At 46.9% G+C, this 22,415-nt stretch overlaps 1 protein-coding gene across 2 annotated transcripts; it reads right to left on the bottom strand.

Moving 5' to 3' along the window:
• Window positions 1-330: 330 nt before the first annotated feature.
• Window positions 331-22,148, bottom strand: LOC120918970 (serine/threonine-protein kinase SBK1-like). 2 transcript variants are annotated; one of them, XM_040330888.1, is made up of 4 exons: window positions 21,882-22,148; window positions 6,204-6,447; window positions 3,739-3,941; window positions 331-1,628 (listed from the first exon to the last, which is right to left on the bottom strand). In XM_040330888.1, exons 2-4 carry the CDS (start codon window positions 6,373-6,375, stop codon window positions 879-881), a joined length of 1,125 nt encoding a protein of 374 aa, XP_040186822.1. In that variant the 5' UTR covers window positions 6,376-6,447; window positions 21,882-22,148; the 3' UTR covers window positions 331-878. The 2 variants fall into 2 exon arrangements, with proteins under 2 accessions (XP_040186822.1, XP_040186823.1); XM_040330889.1 differs by lacking the exon at window positions 21,882-22,148 and adding an exon at window positions 21,691-21,711.
• Between the last annotated feature and the right edge of the window lie 267 nt (window positions 22,149-22,415).

The following is a 22,415-nucleotide window of genomic DNA, read 5'->3' as shown; positions in this document are numbered from 1 at the left end:
TTTTTGCATGTAGTAGAGAAGTGCCAAAATAGGCCCGGTATGGAAGTGGTTAACAAAAAAAGTTATATGTGAAAATTTCTCTTGCAGAATCCATATTCCAGGTTGGCGGCTCACAAAAGTCCTACAGGGGGTTCTTCCCCTTCTTTGCCCACAGTAGGCGCACACCTTTTTCTTGAACACACATTACTATTAATGTTATTATTATTGTTTTTAATACATTTTTTATCATCATCACCATCATTATTGCTAATAATAATATTATTATTGTTGTTATTATTATTGTACATTTTATCGCATTCAGGACCAGATGCAAAGGAACCAGCTGCCAGCTCTACTTAAATAAATAATTATATTTGTGAAAACCAATGATATGTCTTACAGGGACACGCAAATGGACAGACAGCACAGGAAATAAATAAGACTTAAACACACAAACAATACACTTCATCTTAACACTAATAAATATTTTTGCTTTCTTGGCTCAAGGCTGCAACGACTGCGATGGAGGAGGTTTGCATGGTGCGCTCACGCAAGCAGAATCGATTTTCTGGGAGGTGCAAAAACTTCCACAGTTAAGGATCCCTCCACCGAGGACGGATATGGTCAGATGGAGGTGGGCGGAGTCACCCGCAGTTTTTTTTTTTTCATATTTCTTGGGGATCTGCTTGAACCCCCTCCTCCCACCCCCCTTCCCGAAATCCACTATGGGTCTCACTACCCCAGATGGCCTTTTAGCAACTTAAACCTAGCAGAGCCAATGAGATGCCTTATAATGGATGGAGTTGGGAAGGTCCGAAGATCTCACGTTGGGTTCAGTGGGTCGTTCGGCCTGACATCACCCACCCATGACTGAAATATTATTTTCGGGTGGAGGTTTTTCAGACACAAATCTCAATAGGTGTCGACACTAACATGTTTGCATTGCTGTCTTTTGGAACGTCCTCATAGCTGCTGCATGAAGAGAAAGATAAACTGGGGCTGGTGTCAGATTTATTGCTGTCAAGGGCGTTGCCGTTGAGGAACGGAAGGACTTGCGGTTTGACGTGGACGTAGACGTCGTTGTTGGTTTTGGCGTCGGCCGTCGGAGGCTCCTCCTTGCTGATCAGCCAATTCTTGCCGAAGTACCAGAGAATATCCTTAATGGCGCACCTCTTCTCCGGTTCGATGGAGAGCAGCTTGCTGAACATTTTCAGGGCGTGGGGCGTGAATCGGCGCCACTGAGACGGCACGTTGGCGTTTTTGTACTTTTGCCACTGTAGGAATTCGTAATAGAAAGAGTCTAATTGCAAAGCTTTTTCCCAGGGGAAGTTCCCGGTCATCATACAGAAGAGCAGGACCCCGAAGGCCCAGACGTCGATGCTGTACTCTACCACAAACCCGCTGTGCTTGGAAGTCTCACAAAGTTCTGGTGCCGTGTACGGGATGGTGCCGCTCACCCGCTTCTCAGTTGTCCCTGCAATCCTGGTCATGCCAAAATCAGAGAGTTTCACTTTTCGACACTCTTTGTCGAAGATGAGGATGTTTTCGGGTTTGATGTCGCGGTGGACAAGCTTGCGGTTGTGAAGGTAATCCAAGGCCAGCGCAACTTGGTAGATACAACGTTTTGTGGTGTGTTCGGAAAGTCCAACCTGAAAAGACAAAGCAAAATATCCACAAGGAAGAATTAACATGGGCTTCATTGTGATACAGTTTAAAGAGTTCTGTCTAAAAAACTGACACCAATAGATTGTCAGGGCTGGGCTCAGCCCTTCCTTCTCTGAGCTGCCCGCTCAGCTGTCAGCTAATTGCAAGCTCCTATATCTCCACAGTGACTCACCTGTTGATGATCCTGCTCGTCAGTCCTGCCTACTTAAGCCTTCCAGCTCACTTGCTCTCTGCCTTCGCCTTGGTCAACATCACAGAGACTATCTCCTGCATTCCTGTTGAAGACCTGCTTGGCTGATATCCGATTCTGGCTCCTGATCCAGCTTGCTGTTCTAAGTTCTTCTCCAGCCCTATGACATTTGGCTTGGCTGACTATCCGATCCGGTTCCTGAACTCGTTATGCTTCATGGTTTCTGACAGTGGCCTTCGCCTACTGTCAGAAACCATGAATCAAACTGAGACAGAAGTACAGTTAAATCACCCTTGTTTAATAATAAAAAGATAAACAGAGTAAGCGTAGTCAAAACATTGCCAGAGTTCAGGAACCTGATCAGATAGTCAGCAAAGCCAAATGTCATAGAACCGGAGAAGAACGTAGTAGAACAGCAAGCAGGATCAAGAGCCAGAAGGGATGTCAGCCAAGCAAGTCTTCAACAGGAACGCAGGAGATTCTCTGTGATGCTGACCAAGGCGAAGGCAGAGATCAAGTGAGCTGGAAGGCTTAAGTAGGCAGACCTTCCCGCAATTGGCAGCTCTGTCCCGGTCCCGGGCACCCTCATTCCGGGACAATACAGTGTCCCGGAATTGCCCCCCACCCGGGGCTTAACTAATGCCCCCTAACATAGCTTTTGCATTGTCTTTGTCTCTCACTGTCAGCCTGTGGTGGACCCCTAGCTGGCAGAGACCCCTTTTACTTTATTCACCACCAGTGCCCAAACTGGTTGCTATCTGCCGCCCGCTTGGCGTCTAGCAACCAGTGACGTCACGAGCAGGGGAGAGGCAGAGACCCAGAATTCACAGCGGAGGAGATTTAACTTCCTCCTCCGCGCCTACAGTCTATGGCAAAACGAAGTATTACAATCCCATTTTAAGGATTTAACTACACTATATTGCCAAAATGAGATGTGATGTTCACCTTACCATCCAATCAAATATATGGCTATCGGGAACAGCGATCGGTGATGTGTTGCAGCAAGCCACGCCCCCTAACAGTTAGAAGCACTCCCTGGGTCACACTTAACCCCTTCAGCGCCCCCTACAGGTTAACCCCTTCAGTGCCAGTGTCATTTTTACAGTAATCAGTGCATTTTTATATCACTGATCGCTGTAAAAATGACAATGGTCCCAAAATGGTGTCAAAGGTGTCCGATGTCCATAATGTCGCAGTCACGATAAAAATCGCTGATTGCCACCATTACTAGTAAAAAAATTAATTATTAATAAAAATGCCATAAAACTATCCCCTATTTTGTAGATGCTATAACTTTTGCGCAAACCAATCAATAAACTCTTATTGTGATTTTTTTTACCAAAAATACGTAGAAGAATACGTATCGGCCTAAACTGAGGAAAAAATATTATTTTTTACATATTTTTGGGGAATATTTATTATAGCAAAAAGTTAAATATTTTATTCAAAATTGTCCCTCTATTTTTGTTTATAGCGCAAAATATAAAAACCGCAGAGGTGATCAAATACCACCAAAAGAAAGCTCTATTTGTGGAAAAAAAAGGACATGAATTTTATTCGGGAGCCACGTCGCACCACCGCGCAATTGTCAGTTAAAGCGACACAGTGCCGAATCGCAAAAAGTGGCGAAGCGGTTAAAAAAGGGCTCATTCTCACAAATATTCTGGCTTGGTTCACTGTTCCTTTCAGCTAGGCTGTACGAGGCCTCATGATTTCTAACCGGAGCCCTGGAGGGCAGCCCCATATAATTTTGGAATCGGATGTCCAACAAGGTCATTTAGGTGTACCCAAATTTATAACGGTCATGTGACTACACAGCACCCCCTCCATATTCCAAGAGCATTATGGGATGGAAATCAGACCACACATACAGCATTTGATGTCTATTGTCTCTTGGCACCAACCTGTGGTGGAATAATATCGAAAAGATCCCCGGCCACAGCGTACTCCTGGGCAAAGGCGTAGTACTCTTCGGTCTCGAAGGCGATATCATACATGCCGATGATGTACGGGCAGGTAGAGAGGTAGCGAGAGATGCAATATTCCTGCAGGAAACTCTTCTGCTTTGTCGTCTTCTTCCGCAAGAATTTCAGAGCCATTTTGGTGCCTGCAGGATGGGCAAAGACCTCATGAAAAAATATATTTTATGTGTGTAGGACTGGTTCGCACCCCCCCCCCCCACCCACCACCCAAAGATCTCACCAAATACCAACCCTCCCTACTCTAGTTTCTGTGGAGGGCAACTTTGGCTCATCCCCTGACACACCTTGGTGGACCTTACCAGTATCAGTGGTATATGATCAAGGCAACCACTCTGGTTCCCCCTTTCCAGGTTCCTATTTAAATATTTAAATGGCAATTATTCGCTTTCGTATGTGAACTGACCTAGTTTTGCCCAGAGATGGACTGGCCATTGGGACTACAGGGAGTTTCCCGGTGGGCAGATTGGCTCAGTGGGCCGGCTTCAGTGACAGCAGACCCCCGCCCCCCTCCGCTCCTCTGTCTCTCCCTTCCCGCAGCGCTCACCTGGGGGGAACAGAGAAGCAGGGGGAGGACCAGAGGAGCAGGGGGGACGACAGAGGAGCATGGGGGAGGGGACAGACAGCAGACTCAACAGCTATGGCCTGGGAGTTTCTCACTTCTGACTAATCTTGTCCCATAAGGGGGGGCACCGAGCTGATTCCTTGCCCCGGGTGAAATAATGTCTAGCTTCCCCACTGGTACTGCCTATAAGAGTACCAGTTCCAGCCGTTCTACTGTAATAAAGTAGAACGGCTAGTGGCTAGTGAAGGGGGAGAGGGGGCTTGGGTGGCCGGGGTGCAGGAGTTGTCCAGCCGCCATGGGAGAGACCTATCAAAGTGGGCCAGTCTGGATGAAGTCCAGGGCCAAATTTTTGTCCCAGTCCAGCCCTGGTTTTGCCTCCCATTGTACTTTAAAAGTCTGCACCAGGTTATAGACATTTTTGTGTTATTGGACTCAGTCCCTCCTTTGGGGGACCAAAGACTCTTTGGTGGGGGAATGTGTAGCGAGGTTGTGGCTCTGCTCCACCCTGTCCCCCCCTCACCGGGCTGCTGTCTGCAACGGTGCAGAGTATAATAAACAAAGCAGTCACCTCCTCCCTCCTGGCAACAGCAGTGTTTGAGCCAATCAGGCAGGTAGAGAACTTGCTATGCAGTGCAATGGATGCTGGGATCTGTAGTCCTTAAAGGAGCATCGTTTTATACAAGTCAATGGAGGCTAAAGGAGCTGCAGACTTTAATACCCAGGATTCCCTGCCCACATATGGAGGAGAGGATAGCATTTTTAGGCAAATTGCACGAGGAGCGAGAGAGAGAGCGGATCTGCTTCTGGCTCCTGTCTGCCCACTTTAGAGAGCGAGGGACAGAGTCTGAGGGCTAAGCAATTGGGCCCTAGCTCACACAAGGATCAGAAGACTAAGACCTGTGTGCCTCATGACCATAGCTGAGAGACTTCACTGCATCTTGTGAGGACCAGAGCTGAGAGACTGAGTCACCGATTTCCGGATACATGAACACAGCAGACTGCCAATTGATCTGGGCCAGAGTCCTGTGTTCCAGGAGCGGTTGTCAGGGCTGGGCTCAGCCCTCCCTTCTCTTAGCTGGCCGCTCAGCTGTCGGCTAATTGCCAGCTCATATCTCTCCACAATGAATCACCTGTTGATAATCCGGCTCATCAGCCCTGCCTACTTAAGCCTTCCAGTTCACTTGCTCTCTGCCTTCGCCTTGGTCAACATCACAGAGACTTTCTCCTGCATTCCTGTTGAAAACTGCTTGGCTGACTTCCCTTCTGGCTCCTGATCCTGCTTGCTGTTCTACTACGTTCATCTCTGGCTCCCTGGCCCTTTACTCTGTTTATCTTTTTTTTATTATTATTATTATTATTATTATTAAACAAGTGAGATTTAACTGTACTTCTGTCTCGGTCTGATTCATGGTTTCTGACAGCGGTAAGCTGAACCATCTGTACTTATCTTAACACTGACACAGTTTATACATTAGAGAGTGTTCCTTGATTAGCAGCTCACTAGGGGTCTCTTAAAGGGACAGCTACATGTGCACCACTTTACAGAAGGGCCCCAACAAAATCCAGCCAGCACTGAAAATCCCGGGAATCCCGATTGTGTGTACGGGGCATAAGGAGCTTTTCCTGGTACTGGTACCTGGTCACCATCAAATGGATTTATTTAGGTACAGCTGGATTGACCCCTACCATCTATACCATGACCGGGATAAATGAGAACCTTCACCCACATGGGCAGCAGCTCTCCCGATGGATGTCATAATCCATCCTGCCATTCATAGGGTGTCATACCGATCCCCAGGTGTAAATATCCCTCATAGTTCCTCACCTCTGGTCTTGTGGATGACCAGGTCCACTCTCCCATACGTCCCCTTGCCCAGCTCCCGGATGACTTCGTACTGCTTGGTCACCTCCACCTTCTCCATTGTCTTGGCCGTCAAGGCTTGCAGCTCCTCCAGAATGTCCGCCGCCCCCCGCGACAGCAGCGAGGAGAAGCTCATGGTTGTACTTTGGGCGCTGCAGACTCAGATCAACGCAATTCTTCTGCTCTCATCAGATCCGCCGAAATCTGCCTGCGGAGGATAAAGAAGAACTCTGACTCAAGAGATGGATATTAAGGAGAAACACAAGAAATGACAGCGGAGCCGTGGCACAGAGCCCTGGCACAGAGTGGGGTAACTGCTGCTGCATTATGGGAAATTCATTTCTTTTCCTGGTTCGGGCACTAAGAGGAGGAGCTGATGAGGATCTGAAAGTCAGTTTCTGCAAAGAACTAGGGGGGGCTTTGCTGGGTTTTCCCAGAGGGACCCGTCATCATAGAAACATGGAGGATGTCACTGCTGACCCCTCCTTCTGAGAATGCTCGGTGCTTCAAACTGATCCTCAGGCTTCAGTCCTTTTCCTGTTTTCCCTGATCTGCATGTCTTTTCCAGGTTAGAAAATGCTGAAGCCAGATGATCAGCATTTTCAAAAGGAAGAAATGTAATAATACTAAATATCAATGTATTACTCCAGTGGTTGTGAACCCAGTGCAGACAGTGATTGGTCTGAAAGATGGAGATGTAAAAAATTCTGAGGAAATGCATTGGAAAGACCACTGTGTGGAGTTCCCAGGTCTGTACACCCCAGTGCTGGGCCCATTATGAAGGGTTCCCACCATCCCTGTGCTGAGTTCCCAAGTCTGGCCCATTATGAGGGATTCCCACCATCCCTGTGCTGAGTTCCAGGGTCTGTACACCTGTTGTGCCCATTATGAGGGGATCCCTCCTTCCCTATGCTGTTCCTTGGTCTATTTACCTTCTGTGCCCATCATGAGGTGTTCCCACCATCCCTGTGCCAAGTTCCTGGGTCTTTACACCTGCTGTGCCCATTATGAGGGGTTCCCACCATCCCTGTGCTGAGTTCCTGGGTCTGTACACCTGCTGTGCCCATTATGAAAGGTTTCCACCATCCCTGTGCTGAGTTGCCAGGTCTGTACACCTGCTGTGCCTATTATGAGGGGTTCCCACCATCCCTGTGCTGAGTTTGTGGGTCTTTACACCTGCTGTGCCCATTATGAGGGGTTCCCACCATCCCTGTGCCGAGTTCCCGAGTCTGGCCCATTATGAGGGATTCCCACCATCCCTGTGCTGAGTTCCAGGGTCTGTACACCTGTTGTGCCCATTATGAGGGGATCCCTCCTTCCCTATGCTGTTCCTTGGTCTGTATACCTGATGTGCACATTGGTCTATTTACCTTCTGTGCCCATCATGAGGTGTTCCCACCATCCCTGTGCCAAGTTCCTGGGTCTTTACACCTGCTGTGCCCATTATGAGGGGTTCCCACCATCCCTGTGCTGAGTTCCTGGGTCTGTACACCTGCTGTGCCCATTATAAAAGGTTCCCACCATCCCTGTACTGAGTTCCTGGGTCTGTACACCCGCTGTGCCCATTATGAGGGGTTCCCACCATCCCTGTGCTGAGTTCCCGGGTCTGTACACCCGCTGTGCCCATAATGAGGGGTTCCCACCATCCCTGTGCTGAGTTCCCGGGTCTGTACACCTGCTGTGCCCATTATGAGGGGTTCCCACCATCCCTGCTGGATTTTTTATTTATTTTCTTCTCCGATGGGGAATGTAGTAGGAGAAGCTGGGACACACAAAGGCGGGGCAGGGACACCCAAAACTGACAGGTGAAGAGGAGTAGAATCAGGGGACTACAGAAGGGAGATCTTACTTCGGTTCAGCCAAGAGATAAAAAAAAAAAGCCCCCCCAACAATCTCCACCTATCCCTGGAATATCAGTTCCCCCATTGGTTTGCACACATGGTGTGAAGGAGCCCTAAATATTCACCTTCGTCTGGAGCGAAAAACCTTTTTACATCTCGTAAATCAGCTTACAGTCGATAAATGTAATTACGGCGGAGCCGGCGCGTTGTTGAGGATTTCACGTGCTGCTGTTCCGGAGATCTCACCCTAATCGTCTCCCGGGATTAGGGAAGGATGCGTCTGTTCTCTGCTCATTAATGGATATCCAATGACGTGCAGACGTGACATCTGCCTTGTGTCTGCTTTCCTGGGGGGGGATCAGGATGGAATCTTGTCCTCTTCTGACAATCAATGAAAATATTTCACAGAAATGTTGGTTGTTTTCGTGTCCGTGTGTACAGAAAGGCTCACTCCGTCCGAAACTCATATTCCAGGGATAGGTGGAGATTGTTGGGGGGGCTTTTTTTTTATCTCTTGGCTGAACCGAAGTAAGATCTCCCTTCTGTAGTCCCCTGATTCTACTCCTCTTCACCTGTCAGTTTTAGGTGTCCCTGCCCCGCCTTTGTGTGTCCCTGCCCCGCCTTTGTGTGTCCCAGCTTCTCCTACTACATTCCCCATCAAAGAAAATAAATAAAAAATCCAGCAGGGATGGTGGGAACCCCTCATAATGGGCACAGCAGGTGTACAGACCCGGGAACTCAGCACAGGGATGGTGGGAACCCCTCATAATGGGCACAGCGGGTGTACAGACCCAGGAACTCAGCACAGGGATGGTGGGAACCCCTCATAATGGGCACAGCAGGTGTACAGACCCAGGAACTCAGCACAGGGATGGTGGGAACCCCTCATAATGGGCACAGCGGGTGTACAGACCCAGGGACTCAGCACAGGGATGGTGGGAACCCCTCATAATGGGCACAGCGGGTGTACAGACCCGGGAACCCAGCACAGGAATGGTGGGAACCCCTCATAATGGGCACAGCACTGGGGTGTACAGACCTGGGAACTCAGCACAGGGATGGTGGGAAACTGCCATTCCACTCCTTGTCAGTGAAGGGTGTGGTTGCTGGTTCCTTTGCTCCTGTGCTCCAGAGACCAGGGGCTAGAGTGGCTTCTCTGCCCCAGGAGGGATGCTGGATCCTGGGGAAGAGCCGGGCGGGGCCCCCCTGGATAGGCCTGTGGAAGATTCTGGGCCTACCCAAAGGAAAGATGAGTCCCTGTCAGCCTTCAGACAGAGGACTGTCAGTAAGTTGAAGCGGATTGAGAAGGAGGAGGAGAAATTGATGGTTTTGATGGCCGAGTTCAGGAAGAAAAAACAGATCTGTGCTAAAGTATACAGTAAGAAAAGACCGGCTCTGAGGCCTGAGCTGAAGGACCTGGAAAAAGCTGTGAGGAAACAGAAGGATTTGCTGTATTCTCTGAAGGAGAAGAGCGGAATATTTAAAAAAATATATAAGAATGAGGAGCGATTTGATCGCATGAGAAGAGGAGCCGCTTCATGCATGGAGGATGGGGAAGCCAGCGAGGAGATGCAGGTGCAGGCACCTCTGACATTCGCTGAGCCCTCTGCCCCCTTCACACCCCAGCAATGTGGCACATCTCAGGAGGGTGAAGGTCCTGCCATGCTGGATTTCATAGCCAAGCTGGAATCCCCTCCAGGTGCGGCTTCCCCGGATGGTGATGTCAAGATGGACGCCGTTTCCAATCCTGTGGAGAGAGCAAGATCCACCATGGAGTCTGCAGCAGCTGAGGGAAGCTCTGATCCCAGCCATAAAATCGCACAGGTGACAACCCAGCAAGCAGGTACAGTGTGTGTGCAGGATGGTGGTGGGAACTTTATTATTGACAATAAGCTTGCTGAGAGTTGTAGTGCTGCAGGCAGTCAGCCCATAGACAATGTACAGCGTACACCTGATAACTGCCAGTCTGCGGAGAGGTCCATGGACAATACAGTGACTTTGCCTGGACCAGGCACAGCGGCTGTACCTGTGAATGATGGAGGAGATGCTGGGTGCAGTGGTGCCACAACTCTGCAGAAGTCTGCATTGGACAGGACTGGAGCTGTGTGTACAGAGCGGGGGGAGGGGGTGGGTCCTGACTCTGCTGATACAATCCCAGCTGAATCAGACGCTTTGCCGGCAGGTGTGACTGTGTCTAAGGACAGGACTGCAAGTACTGGGGGTGGAAGGAAATCCTATGCTGGTGTTGCTGCTGCAGGATCTGGGAAGGGGGAACAAGCAGGGAAGGAGCATGGGAATGGGTTGTCTTCCTCCCTGTTTAAAAGGAGGAATGTTGTGCAGCTGAGGTGGGAAGGCGGTGGAATCCCCCCACATAGGAGGGTGGTGGTGGATAAGATTCTACAGATGGGGTTCACGCCCGCAGATATCTTCGCCCTGATCAGTCCGGCGGGTTCCTATGAGTATGATTTGTCCTTTCTCCGCCCGGAGTCTTTGGACATTTTTTGGGAGAAATATGAACACGTGTGTAGGGGCCTGCCGGACTGGAAGGGGCTCATGCCCAAACTTGTCTCCCGCCAGCCACTCATTAAAGTGGTCACGATTCTGGTCCGTAATGAGTCCATACCACCGGGGGATCTATGTATATGGCTGAGGAGGTATGGAGACGTCCTGGGCCCCCTAAAGAAGATTCTGGATGATCGGGGAATATGGACGGGGGGATGGTCTGCTCAGTTAAAACTAAAAGTCATTGATAATGTCGTCCAGCATCTGCCGTCCTCGGCTTTCCTGGGGAGGGACAGGCTGACCATCTTCTATCCGGGCCAACCAAAGCTGTGCAATAAATGTGGAGACAAGAGTCACCTTGCGTCCTCCTGTCCAGTGATGAAGTGCTCTCTGTGCCAGGGTATAGGACATCTGGCTAAGGATTGTAACCTCATAAGGTGCAATCTGTGCAATGCGGTGGGACATCCTTATAGTCAGTGTCCTGAGGCAATGCACAATAAGCCTGAGCTCATGAGAGAGTTCTTCCGCCTGGACATGGAGGATGCTCGGAGCTCAACAGCTGGAGGGCCTGTGAGTCCATCTGAGTCTGTGCCAATTTCCAATGTGTCCGTGGTGCCCCAGACTGTGCCAATTCCCAATGTGTCCGTGGTGCCCCAGTCTGTGCCAATTCCCAATGTGTCAGTGTCTTCCCAGTCTGTAAGTAAAGTGTCAGTTGCAGAGAATGTGTCCAATCCTTCTGTGTCTTCTAAAATTGCAGAGGCAGCAAGAGGTGCTGGTGCATCAGGTGCGGTGCCAGTCCCCCTCCCTCGATGCTGCAGGGTTCCTGTTAAGGATCGTGGGGTGCAGAGGAGTGGGGAGGATGGTGAAGAGGCTGGCCTGGGGGTAGATAAGGGAAGGGAGTATGGGGGGGAGGGGGGTGAAGGGTGTGGGGAGGCTGCTGACTCCGGGTTGTCCAAGGATGATATGGAGTGGTTGGAGGATAAAAGGAGGAGAGGCAAAAAGAAGGGGAAAAATGGAGGTACAGTTACCTTAAGTCCTGAGGTTTTGCCTTTGGCGAATAAATTTACGGTACTGTCTGAGGATGACTATGAATGGGACTCGTTCAGTTCTGCATCCTCTATGGATGAAGAGTGCCAGGGTGCAACGAAGCGCGCTGGTTCTCCAGGGAGAGGGAGTAGCCAGGCTGGGAAACGGCCTCAGCCACCTTAATGGCAGTTCCCACTCACTTTATATAAAAGGTGACATGCATGGTGATGCTCTTTAGTCTGGCTCTCCCGTAGGGATTATGTTGTGCGCAATTTGGTTTGCACCGTTTATTATGTTCTTGTGTTTGTTTCTGTTTTGTATAGTCATATTCAATTGTTTTGTAAATATGTTTTATTTATTATGGTTTTATTGGATATAAGTTGTTGTTTGTAAGATTTTTTCAATAAACAAAATTAACCCCTCATAATGGGCACAGCACTGGGGTGTACAGACCTGGGAACTCAGCACAGGGATGATGGGAACCCCTCATAATGGGCACAGCAGGTGTACAGACCCAGGAACTCAGTACAGGGATGGTGGGAACCTTTTATAATGGGCACAGCGGGTGTACAGACCCAGGAACTCAGCACAGGGATGGTGGGAACCCCTCATAATGGGCACAGCAGGTGTACAGACCTGGGAACTCAGCACAGGAATGGTGGGAACCCCTCCTAATGGGCACAGCGGGTGTACAGACCCAGGAACTCAGCACAGGGATGGTGGGAACCCCTCATAATGGGCACAGCAGGTGTACAGACCTGGGAACTCAGCACAGGGATGGTGGGAGCCCCTCATAATGGGCACAGCGGGTGTACAGACCCGGGAACTCAGCACAGGGATGGTGGGAACTTCTCATAATGGGCACCGCAGGTGTAAAGACCCGGGAACTTGGCACAGGGATGGTGAGAACCCCTCAAAATGGGCAAAGCAGGTGTATAGACCCGGGAACTCAGCACAGGGATGGTGGGAGCCCCTCATAATGGGCACAGCGGGTGTACAGACCCGGGAACTCAGCACAGGGATGGTGGGAACTTCTCATAATGGGCACCGCAGGTGTAAAGACCCGGGAACTTGGCACAGGGATGGTGAGAACCCCTCAAAATGGGCACAGCAGGTGTACAGACCCGGGAACTCAGCACAGGGATGGTGGGAACCCCTCATAATGGGCACAGCGGGTGTACAGACCTAGGAACTCAGCACAGGGATGGTGAGAACCCCCCATAATGGGCACAGCAGGTAAATAGACCAATGTGCACATCAGGTATACAGACCAAGGAACAGCATAGGGGCACAGAAGGTGTACAGACCTGGGAACTCAGCACAGGGATGGTGGGAACCCCTCATAACGGGCACAGCGGGTGTACAGAACCGGGAGCTCAGCACAGGGATGGTGGGAACCCCTCATAATGAGCGCAGCAGGTGTACAGACCTGGGAACTCAGCACAGGGATGGTGGGAACCCCTCATAATGGGCACAGTAGGTGTACAGACCCGGGAGCTCAGCACAGGGATGGTGGGAACCCCTCATAATGGGCACATCAGGTGTACAGACCCGGGAACTCAGCACAGGGATGGTGGGAACCCCTCATAATGGGCACAGCAGGTGTACAGACTCGGGAACTCTGCACAGGGATGGTGGGAACCCCTCATAATGGGCACATCAGGTGTACAGACCCGGGAACTCAGCACAGGGATGGTGGGAACCCCTCATAATGGGCACAGCGGGTGTACAGACCCAGGAAGTCAGCACAGGGATGGTGGGAACCCCTCATAATGGTCACAGCAGGTGTACAGACCCAGAAACTCAACACAGGGATGGTGGGAACCCCTCATAATGGGCACAGCAGGTGTACAGACCCGGGAACTCAGCACAGGGATGGTGGGAACCCCTCATAATGGGCACAGCAGGTGTACAGACCCGGGAACTCAGCACAGGGATGGTGGGAACCCCTCATAATGGGCACAGCAGGTGTACAGACCCAGGAACTCAGCACAGGGATGGTGGGAACCCCTCATAATGGGCACAGCACTGGGGTGTACAGACCTGGGAACTCAGCACAGGGATGGTGGGAACCCCTCATAATGGGCACAGCAGGTGTACAGACCCAGGAACTCAGCACAGGGATGGTGGGAACCCCTCATAATGGGCACAGCACTGGGGTGTACAGACCTGGGAACTCAGCACAGTGGTCTTTCCAATACATTTCCTCAGAAATGTTTACATCTCCATCTTTCAGACCAATCACTGTCTGCACTGGGTTCACATCCACTGGAGTAATAAATTGATATTTTGGATTATTAAATGTCTTCCTTTTTAAAAATGCTGATCATCTGGCTTCAGCATTTTCTAACCTAATACTATATATTATAACACTGGATATAGTTTTATTATATGATATTATATATTATAAAATTGGATATTTTATTATTGTTACATTGTTATGTGATAAGTTGTATATTATAACATGGTACACATTATTACGCTGTTACGGATTTGGCCTTCTGCGCTCGTTATTGTTGACATTCTGTAAAATGTTTCTAGACGGCGGAGCTCATGGAATTTGCCAAGGAAAACAGCACCAGGCAACGCATGACAACACCATGTGACTTTCCGCTAACGAGCGGCGGGCACAGATGAGCCATCTGCCTCATTACCACACGGCCTTCCTTCTCTGGGTAATCTCTGGCGATAATGAAGAGGAGACCTCCGGCAAGCGGCTCCTGACCTGCGTCTCCCCGAGCTGCACCGACGCCGATCATTATCCATCTATAATGGACGGGGATTTGGAGGAATGCTGCAGTGTGCAATCATCTGAAAATCCTCCAAGCTGTGCAAAATGGCTCTGGGAACTCCAAAAATTGTTTTTATCCGCCTCGATCCGGGGAGCGTAAAGGGGGAGGGGGGGCACTGAGGCTCTGTTTCCACGATTCCCGCAATTTTTTGCCGCGATTTTAATGCGACTTGAAGCAATGCCTGTGTATCCTTGAGGTCTATGGACCTCAAGTCGCATCAAAGTGGGACCAAAGTAGCGCAGGGACTACGTTGAAGTCGCACAGATATGAACGGTACTCATTGGAAATCATGGGATACAACTTGACAAGTTGCACTAGTGGAAACCGAGCCTTTTAGGTAGATTCACAGACAATCGCCTAAACTTGCGGCGGCGTAGCTTAGCATGTTTAAGCTACGCTGCCGTAAGTTAGCGAGGCAAGTACATGATTCACAATGTACTTGCCTGCTATGTTACGGCGGCGTAGCCTAAAGCGGGCGGGCATAAGGGCGCCGAATTCAAATGTGTGTAAGGGGGGCGTGTTTTATGTTAATAAGGCTTGACCTTACGTTTTTTTTTTTTTGTTTTACTGCGCATGCGCCGGGCGCCTACATTTACCAGTGTGCATTGCGGCTAAGTACGCCTCACGGGCCTATTGATTTTGACGTGGACGTTAACGACGTAAATCCCGATTCACGGACGACTTACGCAAACGGCGTAAAAATTTCAAATTTCGACGCGGGAACGGCGGCCATACTTGACATTACTATTCCACTAGGGCCTAGCTCTAACTTTACGCGGCCTATCTCTTACGTAAACGGCGTAAAAGTACTGCGTCGGCCGGGCGTACGTTCGTGAATCTGCGTATCTACTCATTTACATATTCTACGCCGACCGCAATGGAAGCGCCACCTAGCGGCCATCCGAAATATTGCAATCTAAGATAGGACGGCGCAAGCCGTCGTATCTTAGATATGTTTAAGCGTATCTCTGTTTGAGCATACGCTTAAACATAAGTCGGCGTAGATTCTGAGTTAGGTCGGCGTATCTACTGATAAGCCGGCCTAGCTCTTACTGAATCTACCGAAGTGTGTTCATCCATCGAAATGGAATGTAAATTCATTCTGTGCCAATGGGGCACTATCGAATGTCCTCAAGATATATAGGGGTAGATCCACGTACAACGGCGCATTATTGCGCCGGGCGTAGTGTATCTAAGATACACTACGCCGCTGTAACTTACTTTTGCTTGTTTCGAATCCTCAACGAATTAGCGTTGTAAGTTACAGCGGCGTAGTGTATCTTTTGCGGCGTAAGGGCGCTTAATTCAAATGGATGTAATTGGGGCGTGTTTTATGTAAATACGTTGTGACCCGACGTAAACAACGTTTTTTCTTAACTGCCCATGCGCCGTCCGTGGGGGTATCCCAGTGCGCATCCTCGAAATTAACCCGGAACAAGCCAATGCTTCGACAGTGATGTCATCCTACGCAAATCCCTATTTGCGAACGAGTTACGCATAAACAGCGTAAAAATATCAAATTTCTACGCAGGAAGGACGGCCATACTTAACATTGAGTACGCCTCATAACAGTAGCTTTAACTATACGCCGGAAAAAGCCGAACGCAAACGACGTAAAAAAAAAAATGCACCGGACATACGTTCGTGGATCGCCGTAACTAGCTCGTTTGCATACTCGACGCGGAATTCGACGGAAACGCCACCCAGCGGCCCGCGAAGAATTGCAGCTTAGATCCGACGGCGTACTAAGACGTACGCCTGTCGGATCTAGCCGAGATGTCGTTGTATCTTGTTTTGAAGATACAAAACAAAGATACGACGCGCAAAATTTGAAATTACGCGGCGTATCAAGAGATACGACGGCGTAATTGTTCTGTGGATCTGCCCCATAATGTGCAGATTTAATGTTTTTCATTGAAAGAAAACAGGGTGGATGGGAAAAATACCTCATTATGGCCACTAGATGGAGCTGAGGAGCCTATTAATTTCCTATGACACTCAGAGCCCTCTAGTGGCCATAATGTGGTATTTTTCCCATTCACACATTCAAACCACAGAAAATATAGCCTGAGAACATTGATTGTTGCTCTATTTGCACAGAACAAATATACCTGTAGTGTCAATGGATGAATAGCTATGCAAATTGTTTTTGATAAATACATCCCCAAAGAATGCCGCACATTGTGCAATTTTCTTTCCTTTAACCATGGACTGAAGAAAAGAATATTGCTTGATCCCCCCCATTGTTTGTTCCTGTGCATGTTCTCAGGTTATATTCCCTTGCAGATAGAATTGTATCCATTGAAAGGAAACAATGTGAATGGGGGAAAATACCACATTATGGCCACCAGATGGAGCCGAGGAGCATACTTATTCCCTGTGTTACTCAGAGCCATCTAGTGGCCATAATGAGGCATTTTCCACATTCACGCTGTTCTTTTTTCCCCCACTAATAACATTCGATCTGCAGAGAATATAGTCTGAGAACATTCAATTTTGCACAGAATGAATTTACATGCAGTTTGAATTAATGAACAACCACTGGATTTTGTACTGAATAGGGTGACACTGTGTTCACTTCAAGTACCCAATCATGCGTAAGCAAACATCCTGTCTTTTTTTTCTTCTTTTCTATTCCCTTAAGAACCTGGGGCCAGATTCACAGTGAGAGTACGCCGGCGTATCTACTGATACTCCGGCGTACTTTCAAATTTGCCGCGTCGTATCTTTAGTTTGAATCCTCAAACCAAGATACGACGGCTTCTGGCTTCGATCCGACAGGCGTACGGCTTCGTACACCTTCGGATCGTAGGTGTAATTCTCCGGCGGCCGCTGGGTGGAGTTTGCGTCGTTTTCCTGCGTCAGGGAATGCAAATGAGATGTTTACGGCGATCCACGAAGGTACGCACGTTCGTCGCAATCGCTTACGTCGTCGCTCGTCGGCTTTTCCCGTCGCAATGTTACGAGTCCTCTTTAGGTGGTGTAAAATTACACCATCCATGTTAAAGTATGGCCGTCGTTCCTGCGTCAAATTTCAATTTTTTTTTTTGCGTAAGACGTCAGGGAATACAAAACGACGTAACGCATGTCGCCGTTCAAAAATACGTTGGGGCGCCGTAATTTCGCGCAAAGCACGGTGGGAAATTTTCTAACGGAGCATGCGCGAAACGTTCGGCGCGGGGGCGTGCCTAATTTAAATGGTACACGCCCCATTTGAATTAGGCGGGCTTGCGCCGGACGGCTTTACGCTACGCCGCCGCACGTTTACACGTAAGTGCTTTGTGAATCAAGCACTTACGATGAAAACTTGCGGCGGTGTAACGTAAACGGGATACGTTACGCCGCCGGAAAAGTACCTGAATCTGGCCCCTGATATCTTAAAGGAAAACCCCAGTTAAAAATGACCCATTCTGACACTTGATTGGCTGTTACCTTTACCCAATCCCCTACTACTGGCTGCCCTTCTGAAATATCCCCCCCCCCCCCCCGGTCTTTGATATATCTGTTCTCCCGGTTCCAGCGCTCTGTAGCTTTAAAAGGCGGACAGCAGAGAATCGTGTGATAAGCAACTGCGGATCCAAAAGCACTGTGAAAAGCCTGCTGAACCTGGCTGCAATGGGTTGAAATAAATCCTCCCTTCAAGCAGCAATAATGGGGACGACTTCCCAGCAAGATCTCCTTCTTTGTGGCCGGTCTTGCTACCCGCGTCCTCCAAGCCGTGTCTCTTACTCACCCAGCAGTGAGACTGCATTTTCTGAGCCAGCATTTTTTTCTATTGAACTGATAAGTGTTGCATTTCCGCTGCCAGCCTGATATCAAATTTCTGCTGGTGTGCAGGGTCTAACTGGACCATATATAATGCTACAGCTGATTGAAGTGATAATCCTAAAACTGAAAATGATTGTCTTATGTGGGGCGTTTTTTTTTTGCGAATAATGGCGGCTCGGCGTATAGCGCCGCCCCCATCCGCGGCCGTATACAATGGGGGTGTTGTTGGGCCTGCACAGCCGTTATTATTGTTCTGTCCCCTGCGGTCAGGATGAAGGAAGCGGGATTGGTGCTGAGGGATTATAATAGGAACCGAGGTCACCGCACAACGTAAAAATCGCTGCGCCGCTGACGCCGCCATGACACTTACCCCGGGCCTAAGGCCGAGAGATTAAAGACTCCCTCATTCACAAATCCATCGCTCCTCTCACAATCCAATCAACCAATCAGGACGCAGCCGTCGTCGCCTGCCGTAAACCTTAAACAAATCTTATTACCTCCAAATCTTCTTCTCAGTCTCTATCAAATGTGATTAAACCGGAAAGACCCCGGCGGAAGAAAACCGCGGATATCACGGCAGAACTATCCGCAGCTTCCGCCTTCCCTCCCTCCTCGCCACTTCATGGCTAAAAAAAGGTATTATTACAGAAATAGAATATTTACCAAAAATGCAGAATCTGTTCCTATAAAGAGGGAGAGCGAGAAATCCCGGAAATGTCCAGGATGAGGATTCCGAGAGGAAAACACGGACCCCATGACATGAGATATACATATATACTGTATATAGAGAACATGGGACATATATACTGTATATAGAGAACATGGGACATATATACTGTATATAGAGAACATGGGACATATATACTGTATATAGAGAACATGGGATATATATACTGTATATAGAGAACATGGGATATACATATATACTGTATATAGAGGACATGGGACATATATACTGTATATAGAGAACATGGGATATACATATATACTGTATATAGAGAACATGGGACATATATACTGTATATAGAGAACATGGGACATATATACTGTATATAGAGAACATGGGACATATATACTGTATATAGATAACATGGGACATATATACTGTATATAGAGGACATGGGACATATATACTGTATATAGAGAACATGGGATATACATATATACTGTATATAGATAACATGGGACATATATACTGTATATAGAGAACATGGGATATACATATATACTGTATATAGAGAACATGGGATATACATATATACTGTATATAGAGAACATGGGACATATATACTGTATATAGAGAACATGGGACATACATATATACTGTATATAGAGAACATGGGACATATATACTGTATATAGAGAACATGGGACATACATATATACTGTATATAGAGAACATGGGACATATATACTGTATATAGAGAACATGGGATATACATACTGTATATAGAGAACATGGGACATACATATATACTGTATATAGAGAACATGGGACATATATACTGTATATAGAGAACATGGGACATATATACTGTATATAGAGAACATGGGACATATATACTGTATATAGAGAACATGGGACATATATACTGTATATAGAGAACATGGGACATATATACTGTATATAGAGAACATGGGACATATATACTGTATATAGAGAACATGGGATATACATACTGTATATAGATAACATGGGACATATATACTGTATATAGAGAACATGGGATATATATACTGTATATAGAGAACATGGGACATATATACTGTATATAGAGAACATGGGACATACATATATACTGTATATAGAGAACATGGGACATATATACTGTATATAGAGAACATGGGACATATATACTGTATATAGAGAACATGGGATATACATACTGTATATAGAGAACATGGGATATACCTATATACTGTATATAGAGAACATGGGACATATATATATATACTGTATATAGAGAACATGGGATATACATATATACTGTATATAGAGAACATGGGACATATATACTGTATATAGAGAACATGGGACATATATATATATACTGTATATAGAGAACATGGGACATATATACTGTATATAGAGAACATGGGATATACATATATACTGTATATAGAGAACATGGGACATATATACTGTATATAGAGAACATGGGACATATATATATATACTGTATATAGAGAACATGGGACATATATACTGTATATAGAGAACATGGGATATACATATATACTGTATATAGAGAACATGGGACATATATACTGTATATAGAGAACATGGGATATACATATATACTGTATATAGAGAACATGGGACATATATATATATACTGTATATAGAGAACATGGGACATATATACTGTATATAGAGAACATGGGACATATATACTGTATATAGAGAACATGGGATATACATACTGTATATAGAGAACATGGGATATACATACTGTACATACTGTATATGGAGCTGAGAGATAGATATACATATATAGATAGATACAAGATAGATAATAAGATAAATAGATAGCTAGATAATAGTGTAAATAGATCATATATGACACATACATACTGTATATAGAGCTGAGAGATAGATTAATTTGAGGTAGATAGATAGATATGTTAGATAGATAGATAGATAGATAGATAGATAGATAGATAGATAGATAGATAGATAGATAAGAGATAGATAGATACATAGATATATAAATAGATAGATAGATAGATAAGAGATAGATAGATAGATAGATAGATAGATAGATAGATAGATAGATAGATAGATCGTAAGATAGATAAGAGACAGATAGATAGATAAATAGATAAGAGATAGATAGATAGATAGATAGATAGATAGATAAGAGATAGACAGACAGATAGATAGATAGATAGATAGATAGATAGATAGATAGATAGATAGATAGATAGATAGATAGATAGATAGATAGATAGATAGATAGATAGATAAGGGATAGATAGATAGATAGATAGATAGATAGATAGATAGATAGATAGATAGATAGTAAGATAGCTCGATATGAGGGAGGTAGATATATAATAAGATAGATAGATCGATACAAGATAAATAGATAATAAGATAGATACAGATAGATGGATAGATCGATATGAGGTAGATAGAGAGATAGATAGATACGAGATAGATAGATAGATAGATAGATAGATAGAGAGATAGATAGATACGAGATAGATAGATAGATATATAAGAGATAGATAGATAGATAGATAGATAGATAGATAGATAGATAGATAGACGGACAGTTTATAGAAGATCATAGTATAGAGGTAGCTGGGTTTATTCTAGTGACATAATAGAATAGATGGGTGGATAGAAAGAAAGAAATGTAGCAGTCATATAATGAACAGATAGATATTATGGGATGTATACACGGTATATAGTTCTGTATGTTCCTGTATATAGAATATATACCCCCCCCCCATAGTGCAGTACAGGGGGGGGGGTGATCTTTCTATCACATAATAGAATAAAACAACCACACTCACCTTATGTAATGTTCTGGTGATATAGAGACCTGTACAGTCTGTAGATGTTCTATGAGGATAAATATACAATATATCTATATACAATACATACAACACACCTGACATGACACATACAACCTATGGATGGTAGAGGTAGGTCCTGGTTCTATGCGGCAGCCCCCTTTAGACATGATATTCTATGGATGGCTCACCAGTCATTTATCTCCTGTGGCTGGGCGCTGTGTGGTCCATGGATCCGGGGGGATCGGAGGGATCGGTGGGATCAGAGGGATCGGTGGGATCGGTGGGGTTGAGGAATGTCACTGGTGTCTTTGTGTCATTGTTGTGCCAGCTGCAGTGTCCTCAGATGTAATGGAAGAACAGGCTGATCTGCTGTATTGGAGTGACAATAGACCCTCCCATGGAGGACGGCGGACCCCCCTCTCCTCCATACAGGGGCTGAGCACAGCTGCTACATTTCTAGCATAATGCAGCTTCTGGGAGGAAGAATGGAGGAGCTGCTACAGTACACCTCCAACCAATCCGCATCCCACACCGACCAATCCGCATCCCACACCGCCTGCACACCACACAGCCTTATATAACGGAGGCCTCAATGTATGGAGAACACAGCGCACCCGGCAAACCCATTCACAGAGCTTCACTTTTTCCACATTCTGTTATGTCACAGAATTATTCCAAATTGGATTCAATCCATAGGGCCAGATTCACGTAGCGGCGCGGCG

The sequence above is a fragment of the Rana temporaria genome, chromosome 12 (assembly GCF_905171775.1).
Source record: "Rana temporaria chromosome 12, aRanTem1.1, whole genome shotgun sequence".
NCBI classification, from domain to species: Eukaryota; Metazoa; Chordata; class Amphibia; order Anura; family Ranidae; genus Rana; species Rana temporaria.
The sequence above is the reverse complement of the archived record's forward strand: the minus strand, read 5'-3'. Positions and strand labels throughout refer to the sequence as shown.